This window comes from Panulirus ornatus, chromosome 20 (genome assembly GCF_036320965.1).
Source record: "Panulirus ornatus isolate Po-2019 chromosome 20, ASM3632096v1, whole genome shotgun sequence".
NCBI lineage: Eukaryota > Metazoa > Arthropoda > Malacostraca > Decapoda > Palinuridae > Panulirus > Panulirus ornatus.
Window position 1 is genome coordinate 67,984,462 of NC_092243.1, and position 24,108 is coordinate 68,008,569.

The 24,108-nt window shown below is 37.8% G+C and overlaps 1 protein-coding gene across 10 annotated transcripts in view; it reads right to left on the reverse strand.

Annotated features, from left to right (window-relative positions):
• Positions 1 to 36: 36 nt before the first annotated feature.
• The window catches only part of CYLD (ubiquitin carboxyl-terminal hydrolase CYLD), a 187,379-nt gene continuing 163,307 nt past the window's right edge, over positions 37 to 24,108 (reverse strand). For all 10 annotated transcript variants that reach the window (XM_071675141.1, XM_071675144.1, XM_071675139.1 and 7 more), the window contains 5 exons: positions 22,219 to 22,327; positions 15,102 to 15,217; positions 7,252 to 7,320; positions 2,656 to 2,809; positions 37 to 441 (listed from right to left, as the gene is read on the reverse strand). In XM_071675141.1, coding sequence (XP_071531242.1) covers positions 251 to 441; positions 2,656 to 2,809; positions 7,252 to 7,320; positions 15,102 to 15,217; positions 22,219 to 22,327 — 639 coding nt within the window. In that variant the 3' untranslated portion in view covers positions 37 to 250. The remainder of the gene's footprint in view (positions 442 to 2,655; positions 2,810 to 7,251; positions 7,321 to 15,101; positions 15,218 to 22,218; positions 22,328 to 24,108) is intronic.

Sequence of the window (24,108 nt, forward strand, 5' to 3'; positions counted from 1 at the left end):
AGTATTGAAAATGCATGTGAGTGATTTAAAGATCAATTTTCTATATCTTGTAACTTAGAATTTTTAATAAAGTATATGTGACAAAGCATTGTACAGCCAGGGTTGTGATAATTTGAATACAATAAATACAAAAACCCAACAGTTTGCATGGTACATAATTAATTTAACTTATCAGTACTACCCACTGCCACATAGCAGCAATGACACTGTAATGTGAACTGCAGTACATATTTCAACATACACTGCTGTTTTATCTATACATCATAACCTTGGGGCTTTGGTAGAAGCACATGTAAGCATCACATAAAAGGCGTCGAGGGAGGTCTGGAAGGGCCTTGTTGTCTGTGACAGCATGAAGCATCTGGCTGCCCTCTTCCCCAACCCATTGCATCAAGTCTCCACATTCAACAACAGTTGGGATGTTATACCCATGCTGTTCACCTGTAAATCAAATAAGAATAGCTCTTAGGAGGTTAAAGTATATATCTGTCATGTACAGTACATCCACTGTTGTACTAAAAAACAGAGCCAAACATGCAAGTTACACATAAGCCATGAACTTCTCCACAACATCAAGTATTACAGAATTGTTGGCAACAAAACTTGAGTTAAAGAAATTTGCATAATCACCAAGGAGCTACATGGAAAATTTATATCATTTGTTTTGAAATTAATTCTATCTATTCATATTTCTATTATAAGTGGAAGAAGCAGAGACAACAACTGTTTTCACTATAATGTGGAATATGTATGGTAAGAAAGGTGAACAGGAAAAGAAATGATTTGAGTAATGATAAACAACAGTCTCAGAAAAAAATTATTCTGTACTTTCTGGAACATAGTATGCACTTTTTCCCCCTAAAAAATGTCTCCATCTTCTATGTCAAAAGTTACCTCAGCTGTCATCTGCAAGTTAAGTTATTAGCAGGATGAGACTTTATCTTGAGTTGTAGATGAGGTGATATATCATCTGTGTATCTTATATGGCATATAAACCTTTCCCTTGTTGTACATGGGTATGTGTTGTGACAAAATAATGTTCAAATAAAATTCATTACAAAGCAGATATGGGCCAGTCCTAGCAGATCTTGCCAGGTAAAAGAATAGCAGTGATCAGTAACCAGAACTAGTGATTTTGCAGAGGCAATATCTTTGTGATACAGAACTAGGAAAAGGCATAGTCTAAGCAAGCTAATAACTTTCTTTGCTTGATGATGGTAAGAGTAAATACCAAATAGTTGAATGAACTGAAGAATTTTTGCTGAATATTTCCCCTTAAAATCAAGGTGTATATTATATGCTGGGGCATTTTACATCCCCCCAAAATATGGTAGTTTGTAAATGTACAGCAATTTCTATTATGCCTTTAACTCTTAATCAAGCAAATACAGCCTTACAGTTCGTTCTCACATACAGTATCCTCCACTTAAGACAGTGTGTTAAAGCATGCAGTTCTCCATGCGAATACAGTGCTCTCATTCTCTAATCTGAAAACTGAGTCATTAGCCAAGGTTTACATCTTCATTCCCAGTACCACCATTCTATCATCTAAGAGCCTTTCTGATCATTTCTGCATATTACAATGCCACTTTCATTTCTTTCTGGAGTCAGGGAATGAATTTTTAGAAATGATTAATCATTATTACTGTCAATATAATTACAAGAATTCAGACAATATCCTGTAAGAAGCCACAAGCATGCCATCAATATCTAAGGCCATGAGCAACTTTAGTAGGAATAATAACATGTAATGCAGAGATGCCAAGTTCTCTTTGCAAAATTTTTTTCCCCCGTTAGTGATGAATGAAAATCAACTTTAAACCTTGAAAAGCTTTTTTCTCTATGCAAACTAAGATGCCACCAGTCTGAGTAATACCTTAAACTTGCTTCACTGGTAAGGAAATTATCTAGAATGTTGCCATGCATAAGATATATCAAGGAAGGTTCCATGAAATCTCTGATGGTATTTTAAGGTATGGGTACCCTTTGGCAACAAACTGTAATGGAAGGTTTCAAGAAAGTGAGATATGATTACTTAAATGATGTTGGAGAGCAAAAGAGATATGATTATTAAGGAGATTTAAGAGACACATCAATCAAGCAACATATATTGGGAGTAAATTACTGACTAAAGAACAGCTCATCTGGCTAAAGGATTCAGAAGAGAGCTGTAGAAGATAACATGAAAATACATGAGAAACTAAAATGTCAAGGTTTATGGTTTATAGGAACTTGGCTATGGATGATGTCTTAGAAGTGGAGGGAATAACTAGAATGGGGGGACTAAACTCGAGATGGAAGGATGATGTCAAAAAGATTTTGAGCAATCGAGGTCAGAACATGCAGGAACAAGAAAGGCATGCATGGGATAGACTGAATTGGAATGATTTGATATACAGTGGTTAATGTGCTGCCAATGGACTGACCAAGGACATGTAAAACATCTGGGGTAAACAACAGAAACATCTGTGGGGCCTGGATGTGGATAGGGAGCTGTGATTTCAGTGCATTACACATGACAGCTAGAGAATGTATGTTCCTGGTGCTACCTCATTAACATGAGAAACGGCAGTCAAGCATGGAAAAAAAGAATAAAATTACAGTATGATTACACTCTATAAAAAACCACAAAAAAAAAAAACCAAGGTTACTCACCCTTTCGATCTGCCATTGAGTCGAAGAAGCACCAAGTGGCATCAGCACCAGAACCACATCGTGTGAAAGCCACATAATGAGAAGTTTCAATGCACACTACAGCAAAGAGTTCCATGTAGACTCGAGGTATGGAGCCACAGTGATCTGCTAACATCTAGATCAGATGTTAAAGAATATTCTTGTATGAAACCGATACTATAATCTTTATTTTCTTTGCTATATCAAGATTTGTAATATTCACCAAATGTTCACAATGAGATATGGTAAATTAGTTCAGACTAAACAAAAATAAGTTTATTACTTTGAATTAATAACAGCTGACCTGTGTCAAAATCCCACTGGAAATTAACCCCGAAATGAACAAAGAATCAAAAATAAGGAACGCGTCATCAAAATTTCAGAGATGGAAACTGTGTAATGGGTAAAAATAATCATTTTTTGGTAGGTACCATGACAGTATCTGGTACAGTTAGAGCACAACAGTTTAATATGTGTCTGTGTACAAGGAAGTCACTTCCCTGGCCACATAATTTAGATATTGATACGCAATTGAGCCAAAAGCACCTTCTGAGGTACTAAAGATATGAGAATGACTCAAACCTACAACCTCAAGCAAAGTTACGCTACTCTAGTAACAAACGTCAAAAGGGATATCAAGGGGTGATGGATGCACCCACAATTTGGCCATCACTACAAACATGAGAAGTCACAGTAACATAATATCAATCTTTTATGCAATTTGCCTATTGTAACCAAAGTCTTGTACAGTAACATAATATTACTCTTTTCTGTAATTAACCTATCATAACATTAGACGAGTAAAGTAATTAAGTTTCAATGATCTGCCAGCCTTATCTTCACAGCCTACACATTTTTTTTGCCTAAAGCATACTTTCTTATATAATCTCCTGGTGATCTTTTTTTTTTTTTTTGGTGATTTCAAAAAACTGTTCATTCATAATGTTAATTTCATTCAGAAACTTGAAAACTGTAATCATGTCCCACTATTTCCTTCTCTTCCAGTGTAAACAACATACCCTCTTCTGCTATCTCAAACACACTCTTTTTATTTCCACACATCTCTCTTAGCCTTTCATTACTTACTCTACAAAGAAAAGGAAACATGAGAATCCTGAGCACTTTCATATATTACCACATTTTCAGAAGACTAGTACAGAAAGAGAAAAAAGATACAATAGAGGTTATCTATAAAGAACTAAAAGAAACATGGAATGAGGTCATGTAACCTTGAAATTAGTGAGAGGTGAGGTTGGCACATGGGTCTAAGTGACCCATCCTCTTCCTATCCTTGACCTGAGATCTCCTGGATGACCTCACTCAAGTAAAACTCGACAAAAGGTTGACTTTAGATACTACAATATATATTATCATGAACCACTGATAAAACTTTTTAAAATTTTTGCACAAAAATTGATTTAATTTGTACATGCCTTGACTAATATTCAGTGCATTATCATCATAAGAATAGAGATAAAAGAAATACAATAGAACCCAGCATAATTAAACACCATGATGATTTCTGCAACCTAGAGTAATATGTTCAAGAAAAAATAAAAGTTTTAAAGTAGAAAGAAAAAAATCTATACTGAAGATATAGCAGTGGTTAAAACATTCTTGTACCTCCAACATGTGTTTGTACAGTAAAGAGATTCTCTCCCTTTAACCATCATAAAATACATAAGACCAGCAAATGCTTTCTCTTAGGTCTCAACAATAATACAGCAACTTGTCCAGGCCTATGAAATCAGGGTGTAAAGGTGGGGTAAAAGATAGCAACCTCTCTCACATATTAGTTCCAAGATCACTGGTGACTGTGGCTTAGCCACCATTTCTTTAATGTCGCTTGTTAATATGCCAATATCATTAATAGTGGGTCAACAGTACACCTCAATCTTTTTCTTACTTCCAACATATCTAAAAATTATGTTCTTTTCCACATTGTGAGAAATTCATTTTTATAAGGCTATTCTTTCTGGTTCTGATTTTCCTCCTGCACTCTCCTTATAATTTATATGGTAAGAAGGGTATGTATGGGTATGTATGTGAAAGCTGAAGAGTGCATGCTGAAATAATTTGGACATAAGGAGAAAATGAGTAAGGACAGGCTGATTAAGAGGGCATTTGTGCTTGAAGTGGAGGGAACAAGGAGAAAGGGTTAATCAAGGGGAGATGAGGGTAGAATGGAGTGAAAAATACTCCTAGTGACTGGGGCCTGAACATATAGGAGGGTGTGAGGTGTGCACAGGATAAAGTACACAGAAGTGGAGGGTATCAGGAGATACAAGACACTAAACTGGAGATGGAAGGATAGAGTGAATAAGATTTTAAGTGCTCAGAAACTTAACATCCAGAAGGGTGAAAAGCATGCAGAGAATTGAGTGAACTGGAGTGATGTGGTATACAGGGAGCAATATTCTGTCAATGGACTGAACCACAGCATATGAAGCAACCATGGGGAACCAAAGAAAGTTTTAATGTATTACACAGGACAGCTAGAGAATGGATGACAGAAAACGATGCCTTTCATTCAACTGTTCCTGGTGTTACCTAACTAATACAAGAAACAGATAAAAAAGATGAGATAAAGAAGAAAAAGAAAGTAAGACCAACAATTCTAATATGAAGTGTGTAAGACAGTTCTGGACACCACTTAAACACTCCAAGTTAGGATGGTAGTACCATCCTGGGTGGCTGCCTACTACCAACATTCACCCAAACCCTGCTACCTTTCCTATTGTCACCATCAACAGTGTTACCTACCTTTCAATGTAACCTAACTAACAAAAAACTGAGCTGTTCACTTGCATAGCTATGCACTTGTTGATGGATTATCTATGATGTTCACGACAGTAGGTATAGGAATGTCCTAATATATGACTGTATGAGCTCTGATTGGAACAAATAGATTGCAGTCTACTGACATACTGAACTACTTCTGGTGTCCACCTTTCTAAATAAGTGACGTAAGTTGTGAGTTGCTAGTTGTCAAAAGCTATTTTCTCAGCATCAGTTAACTAAAATACTGTTTTACATTAACATTTTGTGACAAATACAACAAAGCAGAGTTTCTGTTATTATCAATCACCTGTCGCTCGATAGACTGTGTAAAATTTTGAAGACAAAGAACATCAAGGCTACCTGAGAATTGGAAGTATCCACACTAACAATTCCAACCTGTGTTTTGTGATCCAATTGAGCAATTTGTTTGTAGCTTTCATTATTCCACTATAATTTACTGTGTATCTCCTATTTTGTACAGCTGAGTAGCAATATATGTCTCTTTTATGTCTTAACTAAGCTATGTGTAAACTTAATGATTTAACAACATTTATTACACTCATTCATCTTTCTATACATATTAGGTGTACAGTGCCAGAGTGCTGTTGTGGTTAGCACTGTGGATTTTTAATCCACTTGCTCAGAATCAATCCCACGAATGGACTAATGGTGCATAGCCTACCCAGCTGTTCATCCTTCTTTTGATTGGTAGGAAAAATGGATACTAACCTTCTTACAGTTATCCATGACCAAGGACTTGGCTATCATTGACAGGTTAATGAGCAGACAGGGTCTGATATTTTCTATCTAACTTTATCTCTGATGCCTGTTCCAATTGGAACTCCCTCAAAGAGGTGGCCACAGCAACATCTCCACAATTAAAGAACTCTAGTGCCACTTCTTAATCTTTAGTACCTCACCCATAACAGGCCACCAGCAGAAGGAAAGTCTAGTGCAGTGTTAGCAGAAGCTCCTACCTAATGACAACTTTTATTTAATGCTCCTACCAACTACTTCTATCTACTGCTCCTACCATTTTGTAAAAAGGCAGGGCTAGCACACAATGCTCAAGGCAGGAAAATCTTGAGTTACAAAGAATGAGCGGCATGAGTAAGTGTTGTCAAGTGTTAAATATGATAAGGAGAGATTGTATGTCTGTGAACAGAATGCCAGTGGTTCACATGCTAGTGAGGCAGAAAGAAAAGAGAGCTACCTTGGTCAGAGTGCAACTTGATAACCACAAAGGTGCTGTCTCACTAAGCAGATGTCACTAACCCTTCTGATACCCAAGTGGGTAGTACTGGTAATATACTTCCCTGGTCACCGGCTGCTTACCAACTACTACCTCAAATATTTTACATACCATATGTATGAAAATATATGATACATTTTTTGTGTGGGTTTGCTTTTAAATCATATGTGACACCTCATGTTGGAGATTTTTCACATGGTAGCAACTGGTAAGTTAAAGAGTATAATGCTAAGTGTATTATGATAAAATCTCGGATTATCTTCAATCACAATTGACATATTGATACTATGATTGCTATTGTCAAGCTATTTTTGCTTTTCTTTGCTGCAGTTACTCCTAAACTATCTAGCACTCAACTCATACCATCAGTGATGAACTTTTTCTAAGCCATGGATGTCACTAAATGTAAAATAGTGAATTCTCTTTTCACAAAAGAACTGTTTAGCATCTGGGACAGGCAAGCAGTTATTTAAAAATATATAACACTCTATAAAAGATTATACAGTACCAGGAATGTCATTTAGGTGACAAAATGCATACTGTACCTGAAAATCTGGAGGAACTTTTAGTTTCCGAGTAGATGTATGGCTGCCTCTTTTCTTGTGGCTGTGAACCTACAACAAGCAAAATAATATTCATCAGTACAGAGGATTGAAAGATATCTAGAACCTAAAGGGGCTACATTTGATAACTGATATTAGGATGCACAAAAACCAAGTAGAAAATCAATTTCATATAGCAAAGTCTATTGTCACAGTAGTCTTAGCTGTTTGGGCTTTAGGCCTATCAACTGCCAGAGTCATTAAAGCTATCAAGTTCAAGCTACATCTATCAAATGAAAAATCTTGAACACCATTTCTAGGTAGCTAGGATAATTCTCAATTCATATACACTGCATTCTTGATGTTAAGAATCAGAGAAGAAGAAGTGTCATAAATTGTACATCCCAAACTCAAGTCCAAAATCAAAGCAAGAGAGCTAAGTGTGTGCTACCATTTAAGAAATTGCTGAAGACAGTACTAAAAGATAAACATGAGGTGTACTTGTAAGACAGGAAGCTAAATATGATTAAACTTCAAGCAGATGAAGGGGCCTTTTACTTATAGTTAAGAGAACTTAGAGATGGGAATGTGGAGAAAAATGTTTAATCTATCAATGTAAACAGAGGAATTTATTGCTATATTCATATCATAAGCATATACTTGATAAGAAAAGTAAAACCAATAAATGTATTGTATTTACAAATGGGACCCTGTAAGTCAGAGACTATTTACCTTTCCAAGTCATCAAACATAATAAGTGGACCAGTGTTAACAGTAAAAGTCTGGCTAAAACACTGAGAGTAAGTGTATTATAAACTAAATAGTGATACTTTTCTAAGCCTTGTTGCCTCACTGCAGGTCAACTTAGATTTAACCTCATGGAGACACAGGAAAAGAGGGATGTAGGATAGTGATATTTAGTCCTTACATAATTTGATCCACAGAAGTCTCAATTACAGTCAAACTACTGACAGAAACAAAATTTCATGACAAAAGTATAAATGGAAATGGATGCATGATTAACTCTATCTCTGAACACGTCATTACATTACTCAATCACATTAGTAATTTACATTTCCCTACTAATGGAAATAGTTCAGCCTTAAGCTGCAAGAGCATTCAGAAAGTCCTGGGTAACACCAAGGCTCTTTCATAAAAACTGGTCCTTGGCTCATTATAAAAACAAATAAAGAAAAAATATATGGGTCAGAGGTGGAGGGAATGAGGGGAAGTGGGAGACCAAATTGGAGGTGGGAGGGTGAAGTGAAAAAGATTTTGAGCGATCAGGGCCTGAACATACTAGAGGGTGAAAAATGTGCAAGGAATAGAGTGACTTGGAACAATGTGGTATACCGGAATTGACGTGCTGTCAATGGATTGAACCAGGGCAAGTGAAGCATCTGGGGTAAACCACGGAAAGTTCTGTGGGGCCTGGATGTGGAAAGGGAGCTGTGGTTTCGGTGCATTACACATGACAGCTAGAGACTGAGTGTGAACAAATGTGGCCTTTGTTGTCTTTTCCTAGCGCTACCTCGCACGTGCCCAGGAGAAGGGGGTGCCATTTCATGTGCGGTGGGATGGCAACGGGAATTGAGGAAGGCAGCAAGTGTGGATTTGTACATATGTATATGTCTGTGTATGTATATATATATATGTATAAGTTGAAATGTATAGGTACGTATATGTGTGTGTGTGGGTGTTTATGTATATACATGTGTGTGTGGGTGGGTAGGGCCATTCCCTCGTCTGTTTCCTTGAGCTACCTCGCTCACGCAGGAGAAAGCGACTAAGTATAATAAATGGATAAATATAAAAAGAAAAAATTGGTAAAATTACTAAGTATGATTAATCAATCAAATCAATGATCTCATAAAAGTGATAAAAATGAATGTGTAAACAATGCATGTGACAAAATAAGGATGTGTGGATCAGGTGTTTACTTTGAAGAATATGTAATGCATCGAAACCACAGCTCTCTATCCATATCCAGGCCCCACAGATGATCACATAGTTTATCCCAGACATTTCACATGCCCTGGTTCAGTCCAGTGACACCTCGTCAACCCCAGTATACCACATCACTCCTTGCATGCCTCTCACCCTCCTGTATGTTCAAGCCCTGATTGGTCAAAATCTTTTTCACTCCATCCTTCCACCTCCAATTTGGTCTACTGTTTGTCTTTGTTCTCTCCACCTCTAACACATATGTCCTCTTTGTCAATTTTTCTGCTTTCATTCTTTTCATATGTCCAAACCATTTCAACACAAACTCTTCTGCTCTCTCAACTACACTCTTTTTATTACCACACATCTCTCTTACCCTTTCATTACTTACTTGATCAAACCATCTCACACCACATACTGTCCTCAAACATTTCATTTCCTACATATCCACCCTGCTCCATACAACCCTATTCATAGCCCATGCCTTGCAACCATTTAATATTGTTGTCACTACTAATTCTTCAAACATAACCATTTTTGCTCTCCAAGATAATATTCTTTGTTCCACACATTCTTTATCACTCCCAGAACCTTTGCCCCCTCCCACAATATATAAGAAATATTTATTTATATTTATTGTACTTGATTGCCATTTCCCACATCAGCGAGGTAGAGCCAGGAAACAGAAGAAGAATGGCCCATCCACTCATATACACATATATACATAAACGCCTATACACGCACGAATACATACATATACATATCAACAAATACACATATACATACACAGACATATACATATATACACTCGTACATATTCATACTTGCTTGCCTTCATCCATCCCAGGTGCTACCCTGTCCCACAGGAAACAGCAACACTACCCCCTGCTTCAGCGAGGTAGTGCCAGGAAAACAGACAAAAAAAAAGGCCACATTCATTCACACTCAGCCTCTAGCTGTCATGTGCAATGCACCAAAATCACAGCTCACTATCCACATCTAGACCCTACAGACCTTTCCATGATTTACCCCAGACATACATTTCACATGCCCTGGTTCAATCGTTTGACAGCTAGTTGACCCTGGTATACCACATCATTCCAATTAACTCTATTCCTAGCACGCCTCTCACCCTCCTGTATGTTCAGGCCCTGATTGCTCAAAATCGTTTCCACTCCATCCTTCCACCTCCAATTTGGTCTCCTACTTCTCCTTGTTCCCTCCACCTCTGACACATATATCCTCTTTGTCAATCTTTCCTCACTAATTTTCTCCCAATATCCAAACCATTTCAACATACCCTCTTCTGATGTCTCAACCACACTCTTTTTATTTTCACACATCTTTCTTAGCCTTTCATTACTTACTTTATTAAGAAAAGGTAACATGAGAATCCTGAGCACTTTCATGTATTGCCACATTTTCAGAAGACTAGTGCAGAAAGAGAAAAAAGATACAATAGAGGTTATCTATAAAGAATTAGAGGAAATATGGAATGAGGTCATGTAACCTTGTAATTAGTGAGAGGTGAGGTTGGCACATGGGTATAAGTTACCCATCCTCTTCCTGTCCTTGACCTGACATCTCCTGGATGACCTCACTCAAGTAAAACTGGACAAAAGGTTGACTTTACATAGTACAATATATATTAACATGAACCACTGATAAAACTTTTTAAAATCTTTACTACAAAAATGGATTTAATTTGTACATGCCTTGACTAATATTCAGCGCATTATCATCATAAGAAGAGAGATAAAAGAAATACAATAGAACCCAGCATAATTAAACACCATGATGATTTCTGCAACCTAGAGTAATATGTTCAAGAAAAAATAAAAGTTTTAAAGAAGAAAGAAAAAATCTATATTGAAGATATAGCAACGGTTAAAACATTCTTGTACCTCCAACATGTGTTTGTACAGTAAAGAGATTCACTCTCTTTGACCATTATAAAATACATAAGGCCAGCAGATGCTTTCTCTTACGTCTCAACAGTAATACAGCAACTTGTCCAGGCCTATGAAATCAGGGTGTGAAGGTGGGGTAAAAGATAGCAACCTTTCTCACATATTAGTTCCAAGATCACTGGTGACTGTGGCTTAGCCACCATTTCTTTAATGTTGCTTGTTAATATGCCAATATCATTAACAGTGGGTCAACAGTACACCTCATTTTTTTCTTACTTCCAACATATTTAAAAATTATGTTCCTTTCCATACTGTGAGAAATTCATTTTTATAAGGTTATTCTTTCTGGTTCTGATTTTCCTCCTGCACTCTCCTTGTAATCTTATATGGTAAGAAGGGTATGTATGGGTATGTATGTGAAAGCTGAAGAGTGCATGCTGAAATAATTTGGACATAAGGAGAAAATGAGTAAGGACAGGCTGATTAAGAGGGCATTTGTGCTTGAAGTGGAGGAAACAAGAAGGGGTTAATCAAGGAGAGATGAAGGTAAAATGGAGTGAAAAACACTCCTAGTGATTGGGGACTGAACATATAGGAGGGTGTGAAGTGTGCACAGGATAAAGTACACAGGGGCAATATGGTATACAGGGAGCAACATGCTGTCAATAGGCAAAATGAGGACATAAGAAGTGGTCAAGGGAAGGTAATATTACTGTAAACCACAACATAATCACACATTTACTATTTGGCATATATAATATCACATAGTAATCATTTATGAACAAATGCATGTAAAAACAAGATGTAAGGCCAAGAACAGTCATGCACTGATGAATATCATAAACATATCCAAACTGCTGTGGCACTTGCCCCAATAAAGTTGCTTAGTTAGAGTAAATTTACAATAAGAATTATTAGGGGATACCAGTTCAGTATAACATAACAGCCATTTATGAAAAAAAAAGACACAAAAAAATGATAAATATCATAGTAATAGTAATAGTAATTTTTTGTCATCATACTTAATCGCCATCTCCCACGTCACCAAGGTAATGCAAGGAAACAGACAAGGAATGGCCCAACACATCCACATACACATGCATAAACATAAATGCCCATACACTCATATATACATACATATACATTTCAACGTATACATAACATATACATTTTTTTTTTTTTTTTTTTTTATACTTTGTCGCTGTCTCCCGCGTTTGCGGGGTAGCGCAAGGAAACAGACGAAAGAAATGGCCCAACCCCCCCCATACACATGTATATACATACGTCCACACACGCAAATATACATACCTACACAGCTTTCCATGGTTTACCCCAGACGCTTCACATGCCCTGCTTCAATCCACTGACAGCACGTCAACCCCGGTATACCACATCGCTCCAATTCACTCTATTCCTTGCCCTCCTTACACCCTCCTGCATGTTCAGGCCCCGATCACACAAAATCTTTTTCACTCCATCTTTCCACCTCCAATTTGGTCTCCCTCTTCTCCTTGTTCCCTCCACCTCCGACACATATATCCTCTTGGTCAATCTTTCCTCACTCATCCTCTCCATGTGCCCAAACCACTTCAAAACACCCTCTTCTGCTCTCTTAACCACGCTCTTTTTATTTCCACACATCTCTCTTACCCTTAGGTTACTCACTCGATCAAACCACCTCACACCACACATTGTCCTCAAACATCTCATTTCCAGCACATCCATCCTCCTGCGCACAACTCTATCCATAGCCCACGCCTCGCAACCATACAACATTGTTGGAACCACTATTCCTTCAAACATACCCATTTTTGCTTTCCGAGATAATGTTCTCGACTTCCACACATTCTTCAAGGCCCCCAGGATTTTCGCCCCCTCCCCCACCCTATGATCCACTTCCGCTTCCATGGTTCCATCCGCTGCCAGATCCACTCCCAGATATCTAAAACACTTCACTTCCTCCAGTTTTTCTCCATTCAAACTCACCTCCCAATTGACTTGACCCTTAACCCTACTGTACCTAATAACCTTGCTCTTATTCACATTTACTCTTAACTTTCTTCTTCCACACACTTTTCCAAACTCAGTCACCAGCTTCTGCAGTTTCTCACATGAATCAGCCACCAGCGCTGTATCATCAGCGAACAACAACTGACTCACTTCCCAAGCTCTCTCATCCCCAACAGCCTTCATACTTGCCCCTCTTTCCAAAACTCTTGCATTTACCTCCCTAACAACCCCATCCATAAACAAATTAAACAACCATGGAGACATCACACACCCCTGCCGCAAACCTACATTCACTGAGAACCAATCACTTTCCTCTCTTCCTACACGCACACATGCCTTACATCCTCGATAAAAACTTTTCACTGCTTCTAACAACTTTCCTCCCACACCATATATTCTTAATACCTTCCACAGAGCATCTCTATCAACTCTATCATATGCCTTCTCCAGATCCATAAATGCTACATACAAATCCATTTGCTTTTCTAAGTATTTCTCACATACATTCTTCAAAGCAAACACATATACATACACAGACATATTCATCTCCACCTAATCAATCTGTAATAATATTTACAATTTAGTTTCTGCAATATCATACAGCAGCCATTTATGAGCAACAGCTTGTAAAAAACAGTTTGAGGCCAAAAACAGCATGACAAATTGATGACTATAATGAACATCTACATATCTGGAAAAGTGTGAGGAGTGTTGATGCATAAATGCCACAAGGTAATCATGTGGCTTTTGCATGACAATTTATTCTGAATCTTCATTTACCTTTTACTCATTATCAAACTTTACACACATTTTTTTATATTTTTTTTCTTTGGGCATTCATATATACACTACTTTTTTTTTCAAAAAACAAAAAAAATAGCTTGTGTGCTAGACTGGAAATCCAGCTTCTGTTGTCACAGTGAATGGGTTAATTAAGTATCCTAGGTTGAGTCAGCATTTGCCGGTAAACATTCAATTCCAGACTTATGGCCCAAATATTTTGATTCAAAATCATGGATACTCACCATGGACATTTTAACTTCTGTTCTTATATCCACTTATCTAAAACCAAAAGACCTTAAATCATTCTGAAGGAAAAAATGAAAATGCAAAATAAGAACAAAAAGCAGTGGGTAAGCTGACCATTACAAAAATATCTAAGGTACTGACATACTCACGCAGCTGATGCAGTGCTATCTCCAGTACATTAGTTTTCATGACAAAACAATGTACTATGATCTATTTCATGAAAAGCCCATACATAAACAACAAAAATGCTTATCTGACCTGCAATCTAAAAGTTAAACAAAAGTGAAGACACCATCAGTCCACATTTAACAAATTCAAACAACACAAGCAAGCAAATGTAAATGAATGTGGGTAGGCGTATCTCAGCACTTACCTTATATCTACAATATGACAACAGGACTGAATGGGTTGCTTTATAGTCATTGAGTTCTGGATATAATCCTTTAAGAGCCTCATATTTCATAATAGTCAATGGAGATATATCTATAGCTGGAGGGTGAAACAAAGTTCTAATTCTCCACTAAGCAAAAGCTCTCTCAGATGCTCACAGGGATCTGCCCATACGTAATAAAACTGTAACATTATTGAAGGAGGGTATAGCTGAACACCCTGTTTCCCATCTCCATGTATCAAAAGAATATCAAGATGTGCTAAGTTATGATTTGAAAGGATCATCCTCTAAAACTGTACCATTATACCAAATCACCAGATATATCATATCCACCACCTTGAAGAGCTTACAAGATACCACAATATACAGGAATTTAGAGATCATCTATCAATATTACTTTGATCTAGATGTAAGGTACAAAAAGGGGTACAGTTGTGAATATCTTTCTCCATGCCTTAAGGTGAGTAAATATGTGATAATGTAAATAAAGAATTAAATGAAAAAATAAAGAAACTTTTTAATATAAATGTATAGATATACAACAGGCTATATAAAAAAAGAGAACTAACCTTGTCCATACACTTAGCACAGAAAGCAATGCTCTCAAGTCCTGAGCCACATTGTCCAAAACACTCGCGACACTCATACTCTGCTAACTTTCCACATATGATGCATTGGCGTGGGGCTGCCAAGACAGAATATTTGCAAATGTAATCTAAACTATTCATAAACGTAGGACAGCTTCAATAATGTCATATCTTGCAAAAATACCACATAAGAGCAAATATAACTATCAAAAAATATGACATGCAAATTACAAAACTAGTGATATATTGTATAGAAAAAAATAAAGTGCTATTCACTAATCACTATTAATCAACCTAAAATTCCAGTCTCACAAAATTATAAGACAGAACTGCATTAACAGCTGATAACTTTTTGAAGTTATTGAAAATCATATATCTACACAGAACAAAAGAGTGGCTTGATGAAAAGTGAAGGGGTGGTGGAAGCCTTGCATAAGATCAAGTGTGGCAATGCAGTTGGAGTGGATGGCACTACAGCTGAAGTTTTGAAGAAAGGGGGTGATTGTGTTGTTGTCAATTAGTAAGTATGGATTTTCAATATATGTATGAATCATGGTGAGGTGCCTGAGGTTGGCAGAATGCATGTATTAGTGCCAATGTATACAGGCAAGGGGGATAAAGGTGAGTGTTTAAACTACTGAGGTATAAGTTTGTTGAGTACACCAAGTAAGTTGTATGGGTGGGTATTGATTGAGAGGGTGAAGGCATGTACAGAGCAACAGATTTGGAAGAAGCAATGTGGTTTCAGAAGTGGTAGAAAATGTGGATGAAATGTCCACTCAAAGAATGTGTGTGAGAAATACTTTGAGAAACATGGATCTGTTTATGGTATTTATGAATCTGAAGAAAGCATATGATAAGGTTGACAGAGATGCTTTGTAGAAGGTCTTAAGAAAATACTGTGTGGGAAGAAAGCTGCTAGAAGCAGTGAGAAGTTTTTAAAGGGTGTACGGCATGTGAACAAGTAGGGAGAGAGAGGATGGTTCCAAGTGAAGATTGGTCTCTGGCAAGGGAGTGTGATGTCACCATGGTTGTTCAGTCTATTCATAGAGAGGGTGGTGAAGCAGGTAAATGTGAGTCTTGGAGAGGATGAGAGGGCCTGGAAAGTGTCAGTTGCTGTTTGCTTATAATACAGAACTGTTGGCAGATTAAAGTGAGAAACTACAGAAAATGGTGAGTGAGGTTGGAAGAGTGTGAAAGGAGAAAGTTCAGAGTGAATGTGAATAAAAGCAAAGTTATCATATTCAGCACGGTTGAGGGAGGTTAGTTTGGGTGTAAGTCTGAATGAAGATAAATTGGAGGAAGTGAAGTGTTTTATTTACATATGAGTGGACATGGCAGCAAATGGAAACATGGAAGCAGAAGAGAGTCATAGGGTCGGGGAGGGGTGAAGGTTCTGGGAAAGTTGAGAACATTAACTTTTGGGAAAGTTGAGAAGAACATTATCTGGGAGTGGAAAAATGGGTATGTTTGAAGGAATAATAGTCCCAACAATATCACATGGATGAAGGACATGGGCTATTGACAAGGCTGTATGGAAGATGGATATACATACAGAAAATGAAATATTCAAGAAAAATATGTGGTGTGAAGTGGTTTGATCGAGTAATGAAAGGTAAGAGAGATGTGCAGTAATAAAAGGACTTTGGTTGAGACAGCAGAAGAGAGTGTGCTGAAATGGTTTGGAGATATGGAGAGAATGAGTACGGAAAGGTTGACAAAGAGGATACATGTGTCAAAAAAAGAGGGAACTAGGAGAATGGGACAGAGTGAATTGCAATGATTTGAATACTGGGGTTTATGTGCTATCAAGTAACTGAACGCACCCACATAAAAAGCATCCGAGGTAAACTTGAGAAGGACTATGAAGCCTAGATGGGGACAGTGAGCTGCAGTTTCAGTGCATTACACATATCAGCTAGAGAATGGATGTGAGCAGATGTGGCCTTTCTTTATCTGTTCCTAGCTACCACGCTAATGCGGGAAACTATGAACAAAATCAAGTATTTTCATTAAAGATTGAATCATGTAAAACTGGTTTGGTAATGGTAAATAGCACAAGTTTCATATTAAATTTTGTCTCTTGTAAAAGAAAAAAGCGAATCATTGAAAACAATTACTATTATGATGAAATTATTGCTAAGTTAGATTTTGAAGGAACAGGAAGTTGTATAAGAGAATATGGGAGTAATTAGGAATGTCTTAGGAGTAAAGTCAGCAGATATTAATAGGGTAAAAGCTAAGGAAGGATTAAAACTACTGCTAAAAGAGGTATGGGAGTGTATGAAAGAGTGCAAGAAAGTGAGCGCCATACTGATGCGGATAATAATGGAAATGAATTCCAAGAGATGGAAAATTATTATTGATTATGATTATGAACCTGGCCACGAGATGAAAGATCATGAAAGGTAAGTGTTTTGAGAGCAGCAGTTAATTAAATGCAAAGGTGAGGAATGTGGCAATTGAGGGTATGCATGGGGGGAATGGTGTATTCAGTAAAGTGAAGGTTAGGGTGAACAGCTTGTGGAGCTTTGTGCTGAAAAAGAGCTGATGACTGGGAATAGGACAAGTTTCATATCAATTTTTGTCTATTGCAAAAATTTAACCATGGAAAACAATTACAATCACAATGAAATTATCAAGTTAGATTTTGAAGAAATAGGAAGTAGAATAAGAGAACATGGGAGTCTTTGGGAATGTCTTAAGAGTAAAGTCCGCAGTTAGTATTAGGGTAGTAGGTAGTACTTGGTAGGCAGCCAACGACCAGGAAGGTACATTACCAGTACTACCTGCCTGGGTAATGGAAGGGTAAGTGAAGGCTGCATAGTGTGCCAGCACTTCAGTGGTTGACAAGATGCATTCCTCTGATCCAGGAAGCTGTCATTTCTTTCTGCCTCACCCACTTGCGGACTACTGACACTGTCCACAAACATACAATCTCTCCTTGTCATACACAACACTTGACAACACTTAACTCACACAGCTCATTCTTCATAACTCTAGATTTTCCTGTGGTAAGCACTATGCACTAGCCCTGCCTTTTGGCAAATGGTAGGACCAGTATACAGAAGTAGCAGCAGGTAGGGATATCTAGGCAGGAGCATTAGGTACAAGTAGTAGGTAGGGGTATTAAGTAGAAGTAGTTTGAAGTAGTCAGTAAGAATATGAGGTAGAAGCCTCTGCAAACACTGCACGAGAGTTGGCCTCTAACTGTGACCTGTTTAGGGTGAGGCACTAAAGGCTAAGAAGCAGCTCTAAAGTTCACTAGTTATGGAGACTCTACTGCTGTGACCATCCCCTTGAGGGAGTGTCAGGTGGAACAGGTGTCAGAGTCATAGAAAGATAGATAGATAGTAATAGGGCAAAAGCTAAGGAAGGGGTAACACTGCTGCTGAAACAGAAGTGGGAGTGTTTGAAAGAGGGTAAAGAAGTGAGCTCCATACCAATGTGGGTAAAAATTAAAAAGGATTGCAAGAGATGGGTAATCATTAGTGAGACAAAAGATAATGAAGGGTAAGTGGTTTAGGAGCAACTGAGGGAACATATCAGCAGTTTTGATGTATGAGACTGTGTATCTGTGATGGGTTAATTAAATGCAAGGATGAGGAATGTGGCAGTTGAGGGTATAAATGTGTGTGTGCGTGGGTGATATTCAGTAAAGAGAATGGGAATGGCGAACAGTTTGTGAAGTTGTGTTCCGAATAAGGGCTAGTGATTGGGAATGCCTGGTTTAAAAAGAGGGACATATGCAAGTAGGGTGAATAGGATAGATGGTCAGCAGGCATTACTGGATGACATACCAACTGATTGGCATGCAAGAGACTCTTGGATGTAAATGTACTGGAAGGATGCAGCTGGTGGGATGTCTGACCATTATCTGGTGGAAGTAAGGGTGATGATTTGAACAGATTTTTTGAAAAAAGGAAATGATAAGGGTGAATAGACTGGTGAAAGTGAGTGAGCCTGGAAAAGAGACACGCATGAAAAAATACCAGGGGAGAGTGAGTGTGAAAAGAGTGTAAGGAAGTAAATTCTAAACTGATGTGGGTAAAAATGAACGTGGAAGTAAATTCTAGACTGATGTGGGTAAAAATGAAAGTGGATGGTGAGAGATGAGTGATCAATAATGCTTGAGCACCAAGAAAAAAGACCATGAAAGGCAAGTGCCTTGGGAACAACTGAGTGAGCATGTCAGCAGTTTTGATGTAAGAGACTGGGTTTTGGTGATGGGTGATTTGAATGTGAAGGTGAATAATGTGACAGTTGAGGGTATAATTGTGGGGCAGGGCATGGGATATTCAATCTATGAGTGGAAATGGTGAACAGCTTGTGGAGTTCTGAGCTGAAAAAGGACTTGTGACTGGGGATACCCAGTTTAAAAAGGACACTCACAACCATACATATGTGAGTAGGAGAGTAGTCAGCCAACATTACTGGAATGAATATTAACTGTTGACATGTAAAACAGGGACTTTTGGATGTAAATGTGCTGAGAGGGGCAGCTGGTGGGATGTCTGAACACTATGTTATAGAGGTGAGGGTGAAGATTTACAGAGGTCGTTGGAAGAGAGGAAACAATGTCAATGAGAAGAGTGATTAAACTATATGAGCTTAATAAAGAGACTTGTATGAAGAAATACCAAGAGAGATTGACAGAGGAATAGCAAAGATGAAAGTAAATGAAGCAAGGGGAGTGGGTGAGGAATGGGAGGTATTTAGGGAAAAGAAAGGTGTTTTGAGGCGTTTTATGGGGAAACGGGGAAACAAAGAGAAAGTGGCAGGAGGGTAAGAGGAAAATGCAGGGGTTGAAAAAGAGGGAAAATGAGAGTTGGGGTGACTGAGGATCAGTAAACTTTAGGGAGAATAAGATGTTTTCGAAGGAGGTAAAAAAAAAAAAAAAATAGGGACATCAGTGATGGGGCAAAAGGAGGAGTGGTAACAAGTAATGATGAAGTCAGGAGATGGAAATAGTATTCTGAAGGACTGTTGAATGAGTCTGATGATAGGATGGCAGATGTAGGGTGTTGGGTCAGAGTGGTATGCAAAGTGAAAGAGTCAAGGAGAGTGGTTTGGTGAAGAGTGAAGAGGTGGTGAAAGCCTCATATAAAATGAAATGCAGCATGATACTGAAGTTGAATTTATTAACAAAGAGTGCCTTTTCTGTTGATTGGTTGGTAAGGATATTCAGCATATAAACGGATCATGGTGAGGTGTCTGAGGATTGGCAGAATGCATCTATAGTGCCACTGTACAAAGACAAGAAGGATAAAGGTTTAGCGTTCAAACTACAGAGGTACAAGTTTGTTGAATGTACCTAGTTAGCTGAATGGAAGGATAGTGATTGAGATGGGGAAGACATGCACAGAGCATCAGATTCTGGAGGAACACTGAGCTTTCAAAAGTGGTAGAGGTTGTGTGGATTAAGTGTTTGTTGGTGTGGGAGAAATACTTTAAAAACAGATGGATTTGTATGTGGCATTTATGGATCAAGAGAAAGCATATGATATTGATGATAGAGATGCCTTGTGGAAGATCTTACTAATATACAGTGTGGGGGGAACAGCTGCTGGAAACAATAAGAAGTTCTTATCAAGGGTGTAGGGTATGTATATGAATAGGAAGAGAGTAATTGAGAGTGTAGTGGCTGGAACAGAGCATTAGAATGGATAGGAACAATGTGGTATCAGGAGTAATTGAGGATGTGTGGATCAGGTGTTTCAACCGGAGAATCTGTGTGAGAAATAAATAAAGAACCAGAGGGATATGTATGTGACATTCCTGTTGTACATACTCATAATTAGGTAGGTACTCTACATTGCTCCATGTATTTTCAACATATGTATCCTCCCTGTCTGTCTTTCATAATGCATCCTCTCCATGTGCTCAAAATATTTTTGTACACATTCTCAGGGATTTCATTTCCATCACATCCACCTTCTTCCTTTCCTCTGTACTGAAGACCCATGACTTACAACAATAAAATATCTTTGGGATTACCATTTCTTTATAAGTACCCACCTTTACCTTTATTTGACAATTATCATTCCTTCCACACACTCCTTAATACACCCAGAACCATAACACCTTCCACTCTGTGACTCATTTCAGTCCCCATGGACACATCTGCTGTCACATGCACACCCAGATAACTAAGGTACCCTACTTGCCTCCAGATCCTCCTCATTTCATTTCACAATCAAACTGTCCAGCCTAACTCTGTCATCAACCTCTGTACTTTCTGTCTGCAACCAGGGCCATGTAATCTACAAACAGCAACAGATTTACCTCCCTTGCATTCCCCCTAAAAAGGAGTTCCCAGGGAGGATCATAACAAAACTGCAATGTCTAATCCATTACCATATTGATCACTCACATTATCATCAACAATATTCCTTGATTTTCAGCTTCAAACCTCCCTTGACATTTATAGGGGCACAAATGCAAAGCTTTACTGTTAATGGATAACATACATAGCTGTGCTGGCTAAGATCCATTTTCATGTACATTCTTTTTACCTGAAAAATTGCATACTGGTTTCCTTTAAAATAATAGCAGTAAAGATGGAAGATCAAGTTTGAACTAAAGCCAATCATTTTGTTTTATATATTAAAAAATTTGAAATATAAATTCAAACATGTCTTACTTAGAAATGATTCAACTCAACAACTTCTCTGTGACAAATGTACTATATCAGAAAAATACATGAATGTGTCCTAAGAGCATAAAAACTAAATACAGTCATAAACCTTAGATGGCTTGGTGAAGCAGTATCTGGGCTGGGGAGGTTAAGGGTCAGTGCATGTTGGTAGGGGGACTGACTTCTGATAGTTTACATTCTATGAGAACCTGAGCCTGGTCAAATATAGTTCTGATTATATGAACTCAGAAGTTAGTCCCCTTAGAAAAATGACCAATCCATTCAGGTGGTTTGGTTTCCAAATGATGCTGATCTGCTGTGTAATGAGGAATGATTAGCTGAAAAAAAAAGGTCTGGTGAAAGATTATAAAAAAACATTTCTATTCTATGAACAGGTTCCAGAAACTTTATAAGCAGAAAGGTGCAACAAATATCTTCAAAAACATGAAGAAATAAACTTACAGTCTTCAATTACATCTGTAACATCAAGAACCATGGACGGTAGAATCCTTGGGTACATTTTGTAGTCTTTTCCAAAACGAGGCATCTGAATGATCAAACAGGACGGAACCTGCAACAGGGACATCAAACAAATTTTCTCCATTAAATCGTGAAAAACATTTTGTAAACTTACTTCTTCATGATTAGCTAATAGTATATCATTCATCATGAATTCTATGGAGTTTCATTATGTTTCTTTGTTGTATATCTTATGACCATACCACAAAATATAGGTTTGGAAAGTGAAAAAACTTTTCTCTCTGAGGCAAAGTCCTGCATACATGGGAGTTTCCCTACAATATTCCCTGTAAGAATTAGGGTCAAGACCTAATCCCCAGCATCCCTGATGAGGATGCCCTAGCAACAAATAAAAGACTTAAAGAACAATGTTTTAAACTTGAAACCAATACAACAATAAAGTAATAAAATCATGTCAAAAATAATTCCTGGAAATATACCAAAAAGATTTCAGACAAAGATTCACAACAGCCCAGCAAAGAAGTTGGAGCAATTATCCGATGTCATATCTAAAGAAATAAGAAACATACATAGGCTGACCAAGAAATGTTCTAAAAAAGATTAAACTCATGGTTGAAAACAATATTGAATAAATGAAGAGTAGACAAATATGCCTGAGAGATATCTGCTGAAAGAATGGAATTATCTAAGAAGCAAACAAGTGACAGGAAGAGGAAAGGCAGTCAAGAGAAAAGACATTATTCAACACGTAAATAAAGTGGTGAGGACCACAAGCCAGCTTGACATGATGGCAAAATATCATCATAGATACTCTCAAGTAGGTACAATAGCCTTTGGATCTCTTTATTTGTTCATCTGTTTACAGAGAAATATCATCTGTCTTTTCTCAAAAGAAAACCTAGCAATTTCTTCAAAATTCTCAAACTAATGCTCTTTTTTTCCATCATGCTCTTTGCCTCTTTTCATACAGAATCAAGTACAGGTACACCACCGAATTTCTGGCAACTGATGGTTTGGCACCTCCTTTAGTCCGGACAAAATTACATGATGGAACTTAAAATTACCGCAGCCACCAGACTAGTTTACGGGGTGGCCAGAGATGGCATTGTGTGAAGGGCATGCTTATTTACATTCTTTACACTGCACTTGTTGGTGGTGATACTGCAATTCTGTGAGATTCTTAGCTTATTTTGCTTAAATTTAACCCTAGCTATGGCTTCTAAGACATATGAGTGACAGTCGTGATGTCAAATGTAAACACCAGTCCATATTGATCCAAGATAAAGTAGAACTGTTGAAAAAAATTGACTGTGGTGTTTCGGTGTGTAAGCTGTGTGACATCTACAGTATTGGTTCATCAACTGTTTATGATATAAAGAAGCAAAGGGAGAAAATATTGAAATTCTGTGCAGACAGCGATTCCAAGAAGCAAATGACGATTAGAAAAACTATGAAAGATGGTTAGAGTACTGAGCACGATCGAGTGATGATGGAATGGTTTCGAAAGCGTCAGAGTGATGGAATGGACTTGTCAGGCAGTTTGATAATGGACCAGGATAAGTTGTTCCATAAAAAACTTAAATTACAACATGAGTGTGACTATAGCGAAGGATGGATTCAAAGATTTAGGAAGCGTTATGGAATTTCCATGAAAAAAGTGTGCTGAGAAAAGCGGTCTGCAAACCACAGAGAAGCCGCCGAGTATGTGGACGAATTTGTAAAACTTGTAGTTGACGAGCACCTCAGTCCTGAACAGGTGTCTAATGCATACGAAACTGCATTATTCTGGTGATGCACACCTAGGAAAACACTAAGAACAGAAGATGAAGAAGACCCCACAGGATTCAAACAGGGGCATATTGAGGGGAAATA